The 16,048-nt window shown below is 32.3% G+C and overlaps 1 protein-coding gene across 4 annotated transcripts in view; it reads left to right on the forward strand.

Moving 5' to 3' along the window:
• Positions 1 to 16,048, forward strand: part of HACE1 (HECT domain and ankyrin repeat containing E3 ubiquitin protein ligase 1) — a 91,978-nt gene that overhangs the window by 41,588 nt on the left and 34,342 nt on the right. For 2 of the 4 annotated variants that reach the window (XM_074310210.1, XM_074310213.1), the window contains 5 exons: positions 2,336 to 2,432; positions 2,610 to 2,711; positions 3,372 to 3,478; positions 8,539 to 8,689; positions 14,856 to 15,190. In XM_074310210.1, coding sequence (XP_074166311.1) covers positions 2,336 to 2,432; positions 2,610 to 2,711; positions 3,372 to 3,478; positions 8,539 to 8,689; positions 14,856 to 15,190 — 792 coding nt within the window. Of the gene's footprint in view, positions 1 to 2,335; positions 2,433 to 2,609; positions 2,712 to 3,371; positions 3,479 to 8,538; positions 8,786 to 14,855; positions 15,191 to 16,048 lie in introns of all 4 variants that reach the window. The other 2 variants (XM_074310209.1, XM_074310212.1) reach the window with 1 other exon arrangement.

Here is a 16,048-nt window from a genome sequence, read left to right on the forward strand (position 1 = left end):
TCTACTCCCATCTTTTGTAATTATCTTCATAGACTTTATTTACATTAATGCCCTATACTTTTCATCAACAAAACAAAAGGAAACAAACAAATATTATCCCAACCTCTGCCAAAACACATGATCTGGGGTTTGTTTGTTTTTTTTTTTCCTTCAGGTTTCTTAACTAAAATACTCTAATTTTTAATTTTACTTTAGCCACAGTGACACAGTAGAATTTATCATTTCTCAAAATAACATTCATCTAAGATCTGGAACTTTGAAATTTTACTCTTTTATCTCAAACATACCCTTTGCTTTTTATTGTGACTTTTGGTCCATTAATTAATTCTGTCAGTTTATCTTCCTCACTGTAGCTTCCACTCATTTCCAAGTTAACTTCAACTCCTTGATTAACCACTTGACTATTATACTAGTTTATGTCTTTAGATGACTTGCCTTTTTGACTTTGTATTGTTTCTACCCTATAATTCATCATCCTTGGCAAATATTTGCCATCTGTTTTCTTCCTCCTGCTTTAAATTGGGTATTCCTGAAGAAAAATCATTAAATTGAACTAATTCCACCTATAACAAATTTGTTACAAAACCATAACTGACTTGCTTCTAAAAAACATTTCTATTTCCTCCTTATTGTTTCTCTTTCTTGATTTTCCTAATATCTATGATAGCCTACTTCAGTGAGAAAATGGAGGCTATATGATATGTCACTTTTAGATTTTTTATAGTCTGCATATAGGAATAACTGCTTACCCAAAAGCAGAGGAAGGTGGTGGTAGCTACTCCCAAGCTAGCACTGTCAATAGAGGGTACAGCAGATATCATCAGGTTCCAGTTCTAATTGAAAAAAAAAAAAAGAGACTGGAACTCAGTTCCTTTTTCCATTTTCTTCTAAACCTTACATAAAAGTGGTGAGGGAAAAAAATGAAGCAGTTTAGGGATTTGGTTCCTTATACTGAGACAGGTAGAATGTCCAACAGAGAAGCTAAAGGAATACGTAGATTATCAGCTGAGTATGTTGGGTGTAGTGGAAAGCTAAAAATTAAATGGTGGTCCTGACAGAGGCAGCAAAGTTTCTCAAGAACACTGGGAGTAGGGAGGAACAGGTTTGCAAATTTAAACATGGGGCATATTATCAAAAACAACCCCCTCTCCCCAAATAAAACCTCCCAAAACTCCAACAAAACAAACCAACCAAACCCAGAATATGTACTTCCAACAAGTAGAAGCAGCATCCCTTTTAAGTGCTTATTTTAGAAATTATTAAAATCTAACTGTACTATTTAAGAATTTTTCTTTAGGAGTCATGGAGGAAAAATAGAAAATTCTTTAATTTTTTTTGGGGGGGCTTGGAGATAAAGCTTATTTAGAGTAGAACAAAATCCATTTCAACAGATATTTTTTAAAGCACTTAGCACTATATTGGGAAGCTATGAAGCTTAGATAATAAAAAGTCTCTTTTGTAGAATAAAACAGAGACAACGCAAGTATATAAATAATAATACAGATTAAGTACATTGAGTACAATTGAGAGGGAGACTGAGGCCCAAGGGAAAAGCAGTAAAAGAAGTGTGTGATACCTGGGAAAGAAAAAATGAGAAATGGGAAGGGAAAAGCAAAGAATCTCAAGAGTTGGGATAGACTTCTGCACAGGCTATTTGTACCTGAGACCAACTTATCCCTGAACAGTAATTTCTTCTATATCATATTTAAGAAATGATTGTATAACCTTTATTTGAAAACTACTGGTTTGGGAAAGAGGATCAAGATGAGGCCTGGCAAGAAAGGAGGAAATTGTCAAAGGAATAGTAGGAAGACTCTACAAACCCATAGTCAAGAGACATTTTTAGTTGTCTTGGCGACTCAGTAAACATTTATTAATTGACTACTGTGTGCCAGGCAGTTCTTGCCCTCACAGAGCTCCCAGTCTACTGAGAAAGAAAACAAGTAAACAAATATGTATAAACAAGCTACTTACAGAATGAATAAGACATTGGCAGAGACAAGGCACTAGAAACGAGAGGGATTAGTCAAATAGATAGAAGGAAAATAAGTAGAAAATGGTTTTCCAAAAACCTAGAGAGAAGAAAGTATAAAGGATGAGAGTGATCTATAGTGAAAACTGTATAAATTAAAATTTCCATGCTAAATGGTTTATTTCCATGTCTTAGTGATGGCATGGCCTAGGTTTGGAAAATCTGGCAGCTTTTTTTTGCAAGAAATAAAGATAAAACTGAGCTTTTGGAGGGAAGGACTATCAGACATTAATAATTCATAATAAATAAAGACTTTTAAGTCCAAAAGAACAAATTTTAGTATTTGTTTTAATGTTTTCACAGTCATGGCCAGAGAGACACAGCACAGATTCTTCTTTTACGAGGAGCAAAATATCTGCCAGATAAAAATGGAGTTACTCCTCTGGATTTGTGTGTACAGGTATGATTTTTTTTTAAATTGCCCTTACACTTCAAAATAAGATGTCATATAACTAACTACTCTTCACATTTTTCCTTTACAGGGGAGATCTGTCTAAAATAATTTCATTATGCAGAGCATATATGTTTTAAAAAGATTATAATATTTAAAGTTTATTTTTAAATATTGTTTTTATAGGGTGGCTATGGAGAGACTTGTGAAGTATTAATTCAGTATCACCCTAGGCTTTTCCAGACAATTATTCAAATGACACAGAATGAAGACCTTCGAGAAAATATGGTAACAACAAATTTTGTAAAAAGTGTATATGCAGATACTTTGTTAAATGTACATTTTAGATTTTAAAATATCTTTCATGGCCTAATATCTGTGAAGTTCAAGTATCAAATAACTTATGCTGTACTACCAGAATTAGATTTTAACTTTATGAATTCAAAATGTTTTAAATCTGTGCTCTCTAATTTTGCACAGTTGATACAAGTTTTCTATTCAAGTTTGTTTCTGCTGTCAGGCTTGATGTGCACTGGCTTTGTAATTTCTACCTTTATTTTAACTATATTCTTTGGCAAACAGTAAAATTTTAAATTCAGATAATTTAATAAAATTGTTGCATTTTTCCACGGTGACCTCTGACTGTGGCATTGCCAGCTTCCTGTTCTGAATGGTTAAGGCAGTTAGGCATAGAGTTTAGCATACATAACAAACATACATAACTTTACTATGTTACTCTTGGCAGAAGAATTATCAAAGTATAACTAACTTATTTCTTGAACTTCTGAAACCAAGAAAGGGAAATTATCTGTGGAAAATTTAATTTGAGAAAACTGTCTTCTAGACTTGGTATGCATATCTTTTAAAAGAGTAGGTAATTGATTACCAGAGAAATTATATGTATTGCTGTAATGCTAATTAGATTTTTGAAATTTTTAAAACATTCAGTTGCGACAAGTTCTGGAGCATTTGTCTCAGCAGAGTGAAAGCCAATACTTAAAGATTCTGACAAGTCTTGCTGAAGTTGCTACAACAAATGGTCATAAACTGCTTAGGTAAGAATTAAAAAATGCAAACAAGTCAACAGGAAACTACTTTTTGGAGTAATCTGTTTTAGTCTTTTTCTCTTAAGGAATATTTAACTTTCTTGGATACTATCTCTTAACAATGAGATGTTAATATAATATATTGACCAAATATTAGTGTTTAGTAAAGTCAGAAGTAAGAGCACACTATTACTGAAACTGACTTCATTTTGTTTAAAAGAATAGTTGGATATTTGATGCCCTGAGACATCTTTGACAAATGGTTATCTGCTTTCCACTTGAATGTTCCCTGGTATAGTAATTCAGACACAATCCTTATCACCTTTGGAAATTCATAATTATTAGTAAGCTTTGACTTATATTGACCTGAAATCTGCCCTTCTGTCACTTTGAACCATTATTTCTAGTTTTGCCTTTCAGAACCAAATGAAAAAAATTTTCAAGCCAGCCCTTCAGAAACTTGAAAGATGCTTATGGTTTTCCTGAAATTTATTCAGGTTAAATGTTCCTGGTTATGTAATTCAAATTTGGCATGGTTTTGAATTCTGTCATTCTGATATGATTTTTCCCCCCAACCCCAACCCACCCTATCCCTGAATTAAAAACTGTAAAATAGTCCTAGAAAGGTAGGTGAAAACCAGATTATATTAGGCCTAACAGGTCCAAAATTAGTAATTTTTATTTTATGTTATAGACTAAAAATCTTATTTAAGGTTTTTGAGTAGAGGAATAAGAACTATCTCTTAGATTAGTTTGGGAGCCGTATGAAGGATGAATTGAAAAGGGGTAGGACTGGAAGTAGAAAGACCACTTACGAGGCCATTATAGACTAAATGAGAAAAGATGAAAGCCTCAAGGTGGCTCCTTAGATCTACCATCTCTTCTCTTCCTATAACCTCAGACTTGAGTAAGTTGATACTTACCTATATGACTATCTTATTGAATTCTCTACCTCTCAATTTTTTTTCCCCCTTCATTGTCAACTCTATCACTTTTTCCTTTTATTGAAATTTAAAGTCCTGTTCCCAGGACTTTTAATTATAATTTTAGACCGAACTACAGTCTTCATTTGATTCCATGTCTTTTATTAGGTAATCCTAGATCTCTTTCTTCTTTTCTTAATTTCCTCATATTGTCTCTTCTTTGTCAGTATAAGTAAGCATTTATCAAGTACCTATTATGTACCAGGAACTGTGCTAAGCTCTAGGTATACAAAGAAATTTCAAAGAGTTCCTGCTTTCAAGATCACAATTTAATGGGGGAGTGGGATATCAGCATGCAAACATCCATATATAAACAGGATATATTCAGGACAAATAAGACTTGAAGGAAAAGGTAGAAAAGAGACCCATTTAAAATTTTATCTTCTACAATAAGCCTTTCCTAATCCTCCTTAATGAGGTACAGCCACTGAAAATCCCTGGAGTCCATGAGTGTGGAGTGTCTGTCTATAAGGACCAGCAATGAGGTATGTAGGGCTAAGTAAGGTATAAGAATCCTGAAAGGTAGGAGGATCCATGTTTGAAGGGCTTTAAGGGTCATATAAAGTTTTATATTTAGTCTTGGATGTGCTAGGGAGCCATTGGAGTTTTATTCAATGGAGGAGTTGGGGTTGGGACTTACATAATCAAACCTGGACTTTAGGAAGATCATTTTGACAGCTGAGTAACGGATGGATTGGAGTGGGTAGAGGTTTGAGATAAGGACCAACACCTTTAGTGATCTGTAGGTCAGAGTAGACAAAGGGACATATAGGAGAGGTACTGAAATGTAGAAATGACAGGACTTGTGGACCGATTGGGTGTGGGGAGTGAGGGCGATGCTGGGATATGAACGTAGGGTGAGAAGGCTATAAGGATTTATGTGTTGCCAACCGAGGATCAGGCACTGTAGTAACCTCTTCCGATATCACTCATTTAGTTCTTATAATAACAATGTGAAGTAGTTGTTTTTTTCGTCTCCTTTTTACAGTTGAAGGGACTGAAGTTGAGAGAGTTGAGTGACTAGCCTACAGTTATGCAGAATTCAGGTCTTCCTGATTCTAGGCCTGGTGCTTTACTCACTGCTTTTAGTTGCCTGGTTGTACCCTAAAAAACAACAGGAATGTTTAAAAAATAGGAAGGTTTAAGTGGAAAGAAAATGAGCTCAGTTTTAACATGCTTAGTTTAAAATGTCTACAGCACATTGAGCTTGACATGTGCATTTGGCAGCTGGAGCCTAGACTACAGATTAAAGAGGTCAGGGCAAAGTAAGTATATTTGAGAATCATTAGCATAGAAGTGATAATTAAATTTAAAGGAACTGATGAAATTATCAAGTGAAATAGAATAGATGGAGATGGAGATGGTAAGAGGGTCCTGGACAGGGCTCTTGGGGACACATATAGTAAGTGTGACCTGGATGAAGTTGTATCAAAGTAAAATGAAAAAGAATGGTCAAATTTGGTTGAAGTAGATAGAACTATGATAGAACAGTGTTGTGAAAACATAGATTAGAGAGAAGAGGGTATCTAGGAGGGGAGGAGAATGATCAATGTGTCAGGCTACAGGGATCAAGATGGATGAGAATTGATAAAAGGCCATTAGACTTGAAATTAAAAAGATTTTTAGTAATCTTGAAAAGAATAATATTGGAAATTGAATGACGAGATGAGAAGCCAAACAGTATAGAGTTAAGAAATATGAAGAAATGAAGTGAAGGCACTTAGTATAGATAATCTCATCAAGAATTTTAACCAGACTGATAGGTGACAGAGTACAACTGACACATTGAGTGTTTGAGAAGGCAAGATGATTCAATGTGAATGAGTTTGATAAATGGGACTTCTCAATTTCAAGAAAAGAGACATAAACTCTACTCTTATAAATTCTGAGAGACAAGTAGCTCAGAAATGACCCAAGAAAATAACAAGGACAACAAATAAATGATTAGGAAAGAAAAAAAAAAAAAAGAATTTTAACCAGAAAAGGGTGGAGAGATATCACACAGTGCCTAGTGGGAATGGCTAGGTTTTTTGAGGATGTAAGGAATTAGAGGTAACAGAGAGCTGAGAATGATGGAGGAGGTCAATCTGTTAGAGACATTAGGATGGAATGGGATCACTTGTGTGTGTAGAAGATTTTGTGTTGGCTTGGAAAAAGGCCACTCCCTTTTGTAAAATAGGGATGAAAATACAGATAGTGGCAGAAGGCATTTTGAATGGTATGAGATATCTGATTTACTATGTACTAAATAATTTCCTTCCTTTTAGGCAATATGCTTTACCTGAAAGAGCATTTGAATCCTAGACTGCCAATCCTCCCAAACAGCTCCAGAAATTTCTTATCTGTGCAGATAATGAAATAAGCATTCTATTTTGCTTCTCTCTCTCTCTCTCTCTCTCTCTCTCTCTCTCTCTCTCTCTCTCTCTCTCTCTCTCTCTCTCTCACACACACACACACACACACTCTCATTTTCTGTAACTTATTTGATTCTCCACAACAAGCTTTTTTTTTAAATAACAAAACATACATCTATGCATTTTATTCTTGGTCTCTCTTTGTCCTTTTGTCCATCTTTCCTTTTTACTTTTGTCCATTTTTGCTTGTAAATTTCTTTAGGAAGATGAGAAAAGACATAAAGAGATTGAGTTAAGAATGGTTCCTACCCTGAAGTATTCTTCTCTGAAAATCTGTAATCATTGTCTGTATGATCAATTGATAATTAATCATATACTCAATTTGATATCTTTTTCTGTGGCTTAACATATTATTTAAGATATTTTAACTTTCTGCATGCTTATGTATTTTTCTCTCAACTAAATCAAAAACCCCTTAAGGGCCAGTTATTGAATCCATCTATTCAAAATTTAGAGCGATTTTCTGTTGGAAGAATTACACATACCATTGAAATCAGATCCCTGATGTATTGAAATGTGTTTTGAAAAAGAACTAGTATATCCCTAGGAAAGCAGGTGCTTTACTACGTGGCACCCAGAAAACCAGAGACATACCAACTTAGTGGGAATCTTATACTACAGTATCAGAAGACATTGAGATATAACAAAAAAATATTTTTACTAATGAGGCTAAAGTAACTTGGGAATAGGCTGATTCAGCTTCTAATATAATTACATTTTGAGAAAAGTACTTATGCTTCCTTGGAGATGGCACAATTTTGTGTTCTGCCTTTAGGCAAAGAGCCAAGATAAGATGATTGCTATTAGTGATTTATATGTCAATGGCATTGCTTTTAGGGTGCATCATCAGGAATGATTTGGATTGAGTCCATTTCCTGTACCTTTTACAGCTATATATAGAACTTTAGTGATCCTTGATTTGTTCCCTTCATTCATACATATCATTTTTTACTGCTTAGCATATAGTGTTCATGAATTCCTTGGTCCTCTAAGTTGAGTCACCTTTTGGCTAACCTGGTAATGAGCTTTTTTGAACTTAGCTAGGCTGATTCTTAGATAAGTGTTATGATTTCTGTGACTGGGACCTTACTTGAAGCCTTTCTATTTTGGGATGGCCTATCAGAGGTTGTTTGTCACTGGTATAGCTTTAAAAAATTGAGATCTCTCTGTTATGACAATGTTGGAGAAGGACCTTATAATGATTAATACAATTATAATTCATATGCACAGTGACCATTATGAGGGCACTGAAAATCCTACAGTGCTATCTGTCAAAAGTTTGTTGCAGATCTAATAAGATCTTGTAGGTTGAACTAAGAACCTAATTTCCATGTATTTCTTTGCAAATAACTCACAGAAAAAACAGACTTTTAGATTGCAAAAATATACTTAAACTATTCTGTAAGGGCAAGTGTTTATATATTTCATCCTTTATATTATTTGTTGTTTTCAAAAACTTTTTTTGAACATCAATAATTTGTGTTAAATAATTGTATCAACTAGAATACTCAGTTTCTTCATTATGTTGAGAGGTAAGGAAAATTTTATTCTATTTAAATTTGATGAAATGGGTAGTCAGGCCATAGGATAAATTAAAATCTTTAAAAATAAATCTGGAGCTACAGATTTATTTTAATGCATCTAATGTGTTTTATATTACTTTTCCTTTCAGCCTGTCTAGCAATTATGAAGCACAAATGAAGAGTCTCTTAAGGATTGTGAGGATGTTTTGTCATGTCTTTCGAATTGGCCCATCCTCTCCCAATAATGGAATTGATATGGGCTACAATGGGAATAAAACTCCAAGAAGTCAGGTGTTCAAGGTCAGAAAAGTATATGACGTTGTTAGGAAGATAGACGTTAAAGAGATGAATTTCACAAAGCATGCATTCTTTAATCAGAACCCTCATGAACAGGACGTAAGTTTGGTTCATACCCATATCTGTTTTTAAGTTAGGTATGTCTTTTCCTTTTCATCTTTAACTATTCGTCACTCAGACTTTTAATTGGTGAGCTTTCTTTTTCTTCTTTCTTAAGAATAAATTTTAAAAATATCTTTTAATATATATAGTATAATTGTTTCAGTTAATGTTTTACTGTCAGGTTAGAAATACGTCAGATTTAAAAACCTGTTTTTTCTGAAATTTTGATTGTTAAAGTGAAAATGAATTGTGGATTTTTTTTTTTGTCTGCTTTTGTGTTTTACATTTTTTAGTAGGGAGAGGAAGGAGAATATATTCTTTTCCACTTGATATTTCTATATTAAAGTGTATTTCCTATAATCCACTTTTTAGTACATATTAAAAAACCAGCAAGATTTTTGTCTCTCCAGTTTGGTTTTGATTTAGTATTACCTGCTGAATGACTTCAGTGAAAACTATTGGAGCTATTTTCCTAAAAAATTTTGTATAACTTCAGCTGCTCTTCATATACTGGCTTACATGGGTGGAATCCTTGGCAGAAAGATTCTATGTAAAAATCCAAGGTAGTATTACCCCTTCGGTGGTAACCTTAAATTGTAATTTAAGAAGTTTACAGAACAATGTTGTTAATGCCTCTTTTTTGACTTTCTATTTTTGCCTATTTTTGTATATAAGTATACAAGAATGAAGGAAAAAATTTGTTTCAAATGACTAGTAACATCTACCCATCTCTCTCTTATCGGTCTATCTACCTCTCTATAAGTTGTACACATACGTGTTTTTTTTTTTTTTTTTTTTTTTTTTTTTTTTTTTTTTTAAGGCAATTCGTGTAAAGATCATTTTGGAGCAAAAATGTTACTTCGCTTTATTTTATATTAAGTTTTCAAAATATGTCAAGTAAAATAATAAGCTATATTTTACAGAATTTTGTTATTCACAAAATAGCATGCTGTATTGTTCATAGGATTCTTTTCTTTTATTGGGAAAATTTAGACCTTTATTAAAAATATTCTAGTATAATGGTATCACATATTTAGTAGAAATTAGGTCCTTTCATACTTTGGATGGATATTTTGGCTTTTAGGAGGTGTTTTTTTTTTTTTTTTTTTTTTCTTTCCCCTTTCGCCTCTTTTTTTGATTGATTTTATTGTGGCTTTACTGTGCCCTCTCCTGGAAGAAAGTGGTTTTTCATATCACATTTTTTTTTTTTTTTTTTTTAAATAAAGAAAATAGCTTTGTTAGTAGTAATAAGTTGATTTCCTTGTCACATGGAAAACCAAATTTCCAATTCAAGAGTTTTGTTGAAATTTGTTAAATCACTATAACATAGCAAGATTCCATTTTGTTCCATGATTTCCCACATGATTACCTAAGATCTATGTTTTAAACACAGTGCCTGGCACATAGTTAAATATTTAATAAATGCTTATTGCTTCTTAGCTCCCTTGGAAAAGGACTGAGTTACTGTTTTTAATGTTCTTCAGTTTTGCCTTGGTAATGAGGTATTTTTAATATTTGATTAAATCTAGGTCCATCACATTCTTAATACTTTTATTAGAAGATCTTATAACTATTCAGCAGACTTTATATTGGCATTTGTTCTTTAGGTTCAGTTTTTCTCCTTAAGATACCAATAAAGATAGGAAAGTAAGTCAGCCTTTTTTTCCCTCTTTAACTTCACCCTCCCTTTTCAGGAGTTTTAAAATTATCTTTTACATCTTATTTGTCTTATGTTTTTTGTTCTATTCCATTCATAATATATGGTACTTTTGTACTGTGTATACTTTTGTTAATATATCTTTTTTTGCACTATGCATAATTATAGTTGCTTCTGAATATGTTTTCTATCTTAAATTTTAGATCTCCCTGTTGAAAAAGCCACCTTTCAGGCCATACTTCTATCTGTTTTTAATATAAACAGTTAAGGTAAATAAGGCTGATTGCCCTTCAATGCTTTTAATCTTGTCTCTCAATAAATTTTCAAAGGGCAGCAAATTTGACCTTTTTTTATGTGATTTGGAATTAGATGTATGACAGGAATCTAAGAGACTGTAGTATTGTGGTTGTTAGGTAAAGTGGATTTCTCATTGACATTGGATTAAAAAAAACATATCTTTTTATTAGGAGACATTTCTAGTTGTGTTTTTTTGTTTTCCATGACTCAAAAAAAAAATCTGTTAAATATCATGTTGTTAAAACATTGTTTGCCTATTGACTTAGGATACATTGGAATGATTATAAGTGATAGGTGTTAGCAGGGTATAATAAAAAAGAGTTGAGAATTAGACATTTCAGTTAATGCTCTATCTTTTTTGTACATTTAAAAAATATGGTTGTTTCCTGTTTATGGGAATGTTACTTAGACACAAAGAAATTTATGAGCATGTTTTAAAAAATTTTTTCTCATCATGGGTTTGTCAACAGAATTAAAGTATGTGATATTTGGCCAGGAATATTTAGGGTCTTAAGATCATGTTGATAATACTGGTTAAGAGCTTTTATAATCATGCCAGATCACTTGATACACTACTTGGTTATATCTTAAAATTGTAGTTTAAGCTTGCTATAAGCCTGTCTTCCTTCACTTTGCATCATCCAGTTGTACTTTGCAATAATCTTGTTAACGTATTAGATAGAAGCAATTCCCACACTAAAGTTGTGAGACTGCTGGTAGCATCATTTAGCTAATCATTGGTTTATAACATTATTCTTTTGGAACTGTTTATTCCTTGTAATAACATTTTACCCAGATGTTTTTGTATCCCAAATTAATAACATTAGTAGTGTTATGCCTAGAATTTGCATATAGGTTTGAAAAGTTACTTAGCTACTTTTATATTTTAAGAATCTGTGTTTTTCTTTTTTATTGGTCTGGCTACTAACGTCCCTGATCATCACAATCTCTGTACAATTTCCTTGGTGAACTTTATGGTTACTGTGATAAAAAAAAAAAATGCTTCAATTTGGCCAATCCGGTGATGCATCTTTGAAACTAACTAGGATATTTCTTAGATAATAGGTAATGACTTGGTTGTTGGGACCAGACTTTAGCTTTCTAGTGAGTGTACTGCACCAGCACAGCCTTCAAGAATTCTTGGTCACTTCCACATTATAGTTGTGGAAGACTTAATTATAAGTGTAGTTACATTTTCCTTAGTGTGCATAAATCATTTGTTGTATGCATGTTTAATACATGCATGTTGATCTTTTCAGCTTCTTTAACTACTGCTTTGTGTATATAGTTGGTGCATAATATTGTTGAGTAAATGGACAACTATTGTGATATGTTTGCTGAGCCCAGTTTTTATGATAATAAAGCTTTTGCTTTATATGCTATATGAGAACAGACTAGGGATATGAAGAATGAAGAATTGTACTCAAGTCTTGAAAGTTTTATGTTAGCAGTGAATGCTCTTTTGAGTCTTAGTTTTCTCATTTGTAAAATGAGGAAGTTGAATTAGATGAATTTAGATCATTCTAAATCTTACAGTTCTGTGAAATTCTTTCTAGTGTAACTGAGAGTTGTTATGTAGTCTTCTATGGAAGTTAAACAAAATAGATTTTTCTTCTGTCTGAAATCCAAATTCTGATACTGTCTGAAGATAACCCTAACCTGTCAGTATCTAATTTTGTTACTCATTGATTATGTAGAATTCTTATATATAATTTTTTATTCTATCACTCTTAAAATAGTGATATTTTTATTTTAAAAATTAAAATGTTTTTCAATTTACAAGCATTTTTCTTCCCATATACTTCTTCACACTGTAAAAGTAAATAACAAAAAAGAAAAACACAATCTTTGTAATTAATATGCAACATCAAGAAAACCAAATTTCCATATTGGCCATGCCAAAAATATATGTCTCATTTTCAATATTCGTTTCATCATCTGTTAAGTGTGTGACATTCTTCATCATTAGTCCTTTGAATCATGATTAACTATAGATCAGAGTTCTTGAAGTCTTTAAAATAATAGTCCTCTGTTTCTGTTCACTTCACTCTTACCATAAGATTTCCTAAGTTTTTCTAAAAACTGTCTCATTCTTTTCTTATAACACATCAGTATTCTTTTGCATTAATACAGTAGTTTGTTCAGCCGTTTCCTAATTGATAAACGTTTCCTTTTCAGTTTTTGGCCATCACAAAAAAACAAACAAACAAAAAAAACTACTATATATATTATTGTATGTGCAGGATTTTTTCTTCTTTCTTTGATTTCTTTGGTGTATGAACTCAGTAGTAGTGGTATTGTTAGATGAAGGTATATGCATCAATTAGTAACTTTGGGGGATGATTCTGTAATGCTTACCAGAATGGCTGCACCAGTTTGTAGATGTACCAGTGTTTCCTACTCTCTAGCCCTTATAGAATTTGTCACTTTCATGTTGTTTTCATTTTGTTTTATTGGGTTTTTTGGTTAGCTTTGCTAATTTGATAGGTAGGAGGTATAACTTCTGACTTGCTTTAATTTGTGTTTTTCTGTTTAGTAACTTGGATAATTTTTTTCATATGACTTCTCACAGTTTGTATTTCTTTCCTTGGGAACTGCTTATTTATATGCTTTGACTGTCAATGAGGAAATTTAAAACTTTGTAGAAATGAGACAATTCAGTTCAACAAATGTTTATTAAGCTCATACTTTATTCATGACACTGCTATAGACACTAGGAATATAAAGACAACTCAAATTCTTACAGGTTTCTGGGCAGATAGTGCATTATATAGAATATAATGGGGTAGAGGAGAGAGCCTAGGAAAGGCTCTAGGAAAAATGGGACAAAGAAAGATTATCTCATCAGTTAAAGTCATAATTAATGGCTTTTTTTTTTTTCTTGTATGGAGGTGTGGTTGGGGAATGAATTTTCTAGAAAATCCTTGTTTATAATGGTTTAATCTTTTTTCAAATGACTAATTCTTGGGACAGCTGTATGTTTACTATGTAATCCACATTATTTTGTGGGTTATCTTTACAAATTGTCTTAATTTGAAGAGTTCTTTATAAGGAACACAGTAAGCTAATTGCATATTACAAGAAAGTCTATTTTTGAGAATCTTTTAAAATATAAATTTATATTTTGAATTGTTTGAAAAGCATGAAGTAGTTGACAGTGTGTAAGTCAATATTCTAAATGGCCTCAACCTCCTTGGGGGTTACATTAGCAACAGATATGTGCTTTGAAAAGAATAAATTTCATAAGATTTGTAGAATTTTAGAAGTGGAATGTATCTTAAGAATCAAATAATTAAATCCCCTTATTGTAGAGATGAGCGAGACCAGTCTCAGAATGGGGAAAATTACTTGCTCAGGGATATATATCTGGCAAGTAACAGAACTGATATCTTTTAACTGTGAATCTAATATTCTTTCTATTTCATCATTTGTATCACTATATTGAACAACTTTAAAAAAAGCAACTGGATCCAATTGATGGACAGACTCAGCTACACTCAGAGAAGGAACACTGGGAAATGAGTGTAAACTGTTTGCACTTTTGTTTTTCTTCCCAGGTTATTTTTACCTTCTGAATCCAATTCTTCCTGTGCAACAAGAAATTCGGTTCTACACACACATATTTTATCTAGGATATACTATAACACATTTAACATGTATGAGACTGCCTGCCACCTAGGGGAGGGGGTGGAGGGAAGAAGGGAAAATTTGGAATAGATGTGAGTGCAAGTGATAATGTCAAAAATTACCTATGCATATGTACTATCAAAAAGTTATAATTATAAAATTAATTTTAAAAAAGCAACTGGATGGACAGATTAATTTTCTGCTATTTCTGAATTTAATTTTTTCATCTTTAAATTTTCTTGTATTTATACTTTATAAACAAGTTAATTTTCTTTTCTTTTGTTGAAAATGAACTTGTATTTTATTTAAAACTTGATAACTTAAGTTTATTTTTTAAAATTATCACTTCAATTTGGAAAATGATTCACTTTTATTATAGTTATTTAGAAATGTGTTCTATATATTTAAGGACTAATGTTAATAAGTTTATTATGAGGTTTTTTCCTTAAAATTTATTTAAAATTTTTCATATTTCTTTTTTCACAGCCTTTGGAGTTGCTCTGGCACTCATTAGATGAATGGCTAGTGTTAATAGCCACAGAGTTGATGAAAAACAAAAAGGACTCGACCAATATTACTTCTATTTTATTGAAGCAAAAGGGGCCAGATCAGCAAGATACTACTTCTATCCCTTCATTTGGTGGTCCAGGAACTGGAAGCAGAGAAAATCTATCCATTGACACAGGGGAATCTAAACCAGATGATGCAGGGAAACAGGAAGCTAGTGCAGATTGTCAGGATGTTATCTCCATGACAGCTAACCGGCTAAGTGCTGTCATTCAGGCCTTTTATATGTGCTGCTCTTGTCAGATGCCTCCAGGGTAAGAAGCTTTTTTCTTATTACTTTCATCTCAACTAAATAATATAGCACAAGAATCTTTATAATTTTAGTAATAAGCTACCATCTTTGTTAAATTTGTTTGAGAGGTCTTATATGTTCTTTTTATTACACAATCCTTTGATTTCCAATTTTAAAGAAACTTCCTTTGATACTCATAGTAAAATTTTAAGAATTAGAATTGTGAGATGTGGAAAACTAAAATTTAAATATCTGTATTGTACATAAGAATGAGATAGATATTATGAAGAACTGTTTTAAAAATTCAGAAACATTTTTACTTGGACAGATGATTTAAGTTTTAAGGTTTTTAAAAGAAAAAAAAATTAATATTTGTAGTTCTCTTCTAAAAATTGTTTGAATACCTTTTACTCATTTTTCTAAGCTCATGAAAATTGAATGAAATGGATGAATTCTTGTTAGTCTTATTGGTAAAGTTATCAACTCCAGTGGCTTACTTGTCATTTATATACAAATTATTCAGAGAGATAGGTTCTCCCCTGAACTGTATTATCAATGACCTAGTGGATGCTTCAAATTAGGTGCCCTGAAGGTAGCTCAAGCTCAAAATGTCCAAAGCTGAATTGATTATTTTTCCTCTTAACCCCTTTTCCCCACTTACTTCTTTGCTCCTAAATTTTCTTAAATTCTTCTAAATTCTTAAAATTTCTGCTACAAAACTTCTAATCTATCAAATTTCTAATCTCTCAGATTCATTTGATCCCTTCTCTCCACTCATAACTTAACTTAGGCTCTCATCACTTTTCCTTCTAGATTATTTCAGGGATCCTAATTTGTCTCCCTTCCTCAAATCTTTTCCCCATTTCAGTCTATTGTATGT

Source organism: Sminthopsis crassicaudata, chromosome 4 (genome assembly GCF_048593235.1).
Source record: "Sminthopsis crassicaudata isolate SCR6 chromosome 4, ASM4859323v1, whole genome shotgun sequence".
NCBI lineage: Eukaryota > Metazoa > Chordata > Mammalia > Dasyuromorphia > Dasyuridae > Sminthopsis > Sminthopsis crassicaudata.